The sequence below is a fragment of the Pinus tabuliformis genome, chromosome 8 (assembly GCF_031772625.1).
Source record: "Pinus tabuliformis cultivar Carrire ecotype Pingquan chromosome 8, CPIR1, whole genome shotgun sequence".
NCBI lineage: Eukaryota > Viridiplantae > Streptophyta > Pinopsida > Pinales > Pinaceae > Pinus > Pinus tabuliformis.
The window spans coordinates 1,163,814,641-1,163,818,341 of record NC_142294.1 but is presented as its reverse complement, the minus strand read 5'-3'; the positions used below and the strand labels follow the sequence as shown (position 1 = coordinate 1,163,818,341).

General features: G+C 37.2%; 1 protein-coding gene across 1 annotated transcript; it reads left to right on the top strand.

The window, feature by feature from the left end:
* Positions 1 to 379: 379 nt before the first annotated feature.
* Positions 380 to 3,443, top strand: LOC149239485 (uncharacterized). Its single transcript, XM_089367155.1, has 3 exons — positions 380 to 1,116; positions 1,197 to 1,571; positions 2,656 to 3,443. The coding sequence occupies exons 1-3, from the start codon at positions 892 to 894 to the stop codon at positions 3,079 to 3,081; spliced, it is 1,026 nt and encodes a 341-aa protein (XP_089223281.1). The 5' UTR covers positions 380 to 891; the 3' UTR covers positions 3,082 to 3,443.
* The last annotated feature ends 258 nt before the right edge of the window (positions 3,444 to 3,701 follow it).

The following is a 3,701-nucleotide window of genomic DNA, read 5'->3' as shown; positions in this document are numbered from 1 at the left end:
ATTTTCACACAATTTGCCATTCACACGGACAGTGTTTCACCCAAATTTCACGAATGCCTCGATTTCCAAGAAGTCATAATCAGGGTAATGCCTCCATATAATGGAAGATTATGTTTTCAAATTTTCAATGACATTTTGTCGTGAAAGGAGCTTGCAAGGTAAAGCACAAACACGTCCAGAACCCCGGAATCAGTAAACAAATGGCTGCTTTGGTGGAGCAAATTTGAAGGCAAACTATTCATTCCCGAGGTGGGACATTGTAATTGGAAAAATAATTGAATAACTGAACCTTTCTGGGAAAGATGAAACCAAATCTAAGAATTTATATGCAAAACTTTCTCACATGGGAAATGAAAAACCCTGATGGGTTTGATTTGTTCAAATGGAAAAATAATTGAAGAACTGTACTTGATTTTGCAGGCTATGGAATCAACCAAACCAATTATACGGAAGACTTTCCCAGCTGGAAATTTGAAATGGGTTTGATGGGGTTGAAGAAACGAGGAAAACGAGGAGCGGTGAAGATTATGACATTGGGACTTGGTGACTGCAAGCCATCCAAGAATCGAAGCACCATTCCCACACATAGGAGCAGGAGCCTGACAGAGCCCTTGTCCTCTCATCCTCATCTGTTCCTTTTTCCTGCTTCTGCTTCCAACGAACGACTGCTCTGAACGACTGATCTGCCCTGTCCTGAACCACTGCTCTGCCCTATCCTGCCCTGCTCTGCTCTCTCTACCTTTCTAGGCCAACAAGTCCAAGTAAATCTGCAAAGTTCAAACCCACAAATCAATCACATTCACATTGTATCAGATCTAAGGTTTAAAACCCAATTCTGCTACTTAACCCATTGTAAAACCCCTCCATTAACACCGACCAATACAGAAAAAAATGAAGTCCTCGGGTTCTACTTCTCCATTGCCTTCCACCACTACGCCAAGGTTCGAATCACAGGACTGGAGATCCCAGACCCAGATGCTGCGAGCAGAGTGCAATTTCCTTCGAAAGGAAAAAGAACTTGCAGAGAGATTGTGTGAACAAGGCAGCCTGGAGTTGGAGAATGCCATTCGCGTGGTCCATTGCATGCGCTCTGCTCTCCAAACTCTTTTTCTCAAGGTAGGTTGGTTGGCTGGTTTTGGTTTGTCTATTAAATTTCTACACCCATTATTTGCTTATAGGCAACTTTGAATTTTCAGGGGAGTGGGAGCTACGTTGTAGAGGAAGAGAAGGCAGACCTCATTCTGCAGAGCACACTCAGACTGCAGATCCAAATCCTGCAAGAAACACTGGAGAAACTGCGAAAGAGCTCTGAATTGAGGGAGATGGAGCTATTGAAAAACTGCTGCAATTTTGAGCATGAAATTGTTGCTGAGGAAGCTGATCTAAAGAGCTGCAAAGAGGTCTCATGCAACATTGCAGAGCAGCTAAAATCAGAAACTCAGCAACTTTCGCAACTGCAAATTGTTTTGCATCATTTGCAGGAACGAGCAAAAGAGCTGCACAAGTCTAGAGATGCATGGCAGAACCGAGCATTCCATGCCAAAAAACATGAGACCACTTTACTGTCATCGGTTCGTGCTTTTGCTTATGTGACTAAATATAACATTTCAATTTCTTCCTACCAGATATCATTTTTTTTTCATAAATTAACTGCCTCTTAGGATTAACTATTTATTGGAACTCATTCATCAATGATGAATAACCAGTGAATCTTATTTAGTAATAATGACTAATATTTTGTAAGTTTGAAGGTCTTCACAGGGTGAAGAAGTACAATTTGCGTTCATTTTGCTGGTTTTGGTTCCACTTCTTCATCTTTATGTGTGATGCATTTGATTCATTTCCATCTCATACTTCATTCTTTTGTGTGATTCTTTTGGCTGGTTATGAACCCTTTTGATCGTTAATGAGAGTTTGTGATTCATTTGGCTGGTTTCAATTTTACCTAATCCCTGTGAGTCTGTTTGAATCATTTGGGTTGTTTCAATTTTACCTGATCTCTGTGAGCATTGGTGAGTTTGTATGATCCATTTGGTTGGTTTCAACCCATTACATTTTTTTGAGGCTTGTTTTATTTAATTAACATTAAGTAAACTATTCAAGTCTATGAAAAGTTAATTATCACTAAATAAAACTTATATAACATTGATCATCTCAAAAATTTAAACTTATGTGGATTGCAGATTCTGGCAAACTTTAAACTTATGTTGATTGCAGATTTTAGCAATTATGTCAATTACAAATTCTGACATGTAGCCAACTACATAGAGTACAGTGTTACCTTGATTGTTACCTTGATCAATACTTATTAGATGTAAGAAACCTGCAATCTGATTGCAGATCCTGACCTCTAATCAGATTGCAGATCCTGACCTCTAATAAATATTGAGCAAAGCTAACAGTTAAACTGTACCCAACAGCATGGAGCAAGACAACAGTTGGCTTTGCTTAATACTTATTAGATGCATGAAAATCTGCAATAGACATAAAGATACCTCCAAAGATAAGTTTAAGATCAGTTCTTGTAACTGGTGTCAATCGCACATAATTTATAACTCATTCCTGTATAAACATTTCAAATTTTCATATAGGTATTTTGAACATATTTTCTTTGAACTTTGAAAACTGAGTGTGTTTATTGGGTAAACATAACAGATGCATGAATGGAGATGCAAGGCACGTTCGTCGCAGAGGAAGGTCTCACACTTGCAATTGAAGATTTCTCGTCTGAGAAATTATCAACAAAATCAAAATGCCTCTGCCTCAACCTTGGCTGCATCATCTTCAACTTGTTCTTCTGCAATCACTACGCTGTATCACGATAAATATACCCAGCAATCGGTATGCAAGGATCAGAATAAGAAGACAGACAATGCTTCAACTGTGTCCAAAGAGAATTTCAGAACTCCAAACACTAGGCAGAAGCCGAAGAAATCGGATCGCAATGGCAGAATTCAGAGATCTGAAGGCCTGAAGCGTGAGTTTCCATTGGCTGATCTTTCGAATAGTGTTAATATTTCTGATGGTAGGTTTGATAGATCTCAATCACTGGCATTGAATAGCAATCTGCGCAAACTGTAACAATGGAGATTTCTTCTTCAAGCTGGTCCAGTTGTAAGCTGAAGTGACTGCAAATTAGGTAGAATGGCACTTTGGGAGGTTGAATTTTGTACTCGTCATATAACAGATATGGCGTCGGAGAATATTAAAAGAAAGTGAAATATAGCAGAGAGAGCTTAGAGAAAAAAAAGAGTTAAGTGTCTTCTATGCGTTCTGGACATTTCTACGTACATATGAATCTGAAAATGGAGAGGCCAGACTGTAGAATTCTGAAGGTCGATCAATCAGTCATTTGAAAAATGTTAGATTTTTTTTCATTCAAACAGATTTTCTTTGAAAAATGTTTGATTTATATAAATTTAAATATATTTGCTTCTGGTTTAGTACAATAATGATAATTTTTATTTAATATTATAGTTTAAAATGGTTAAGTTCGATACAATTTTGTTTAATTTTAATAATATTTTATAGATATTATTTAACTAAATATTAAATTTTGGAAAGAAATTAAATTGAAAATATTTGATCCACAAATTTTGAACCATTCAATGTGGTTCATCTTCAGTACAGGATGAAGAGATAGATCTCACAAACAAGCTAAAGAAGAAAAAAGATCAACTTAATAGTCGACCAAATATTTT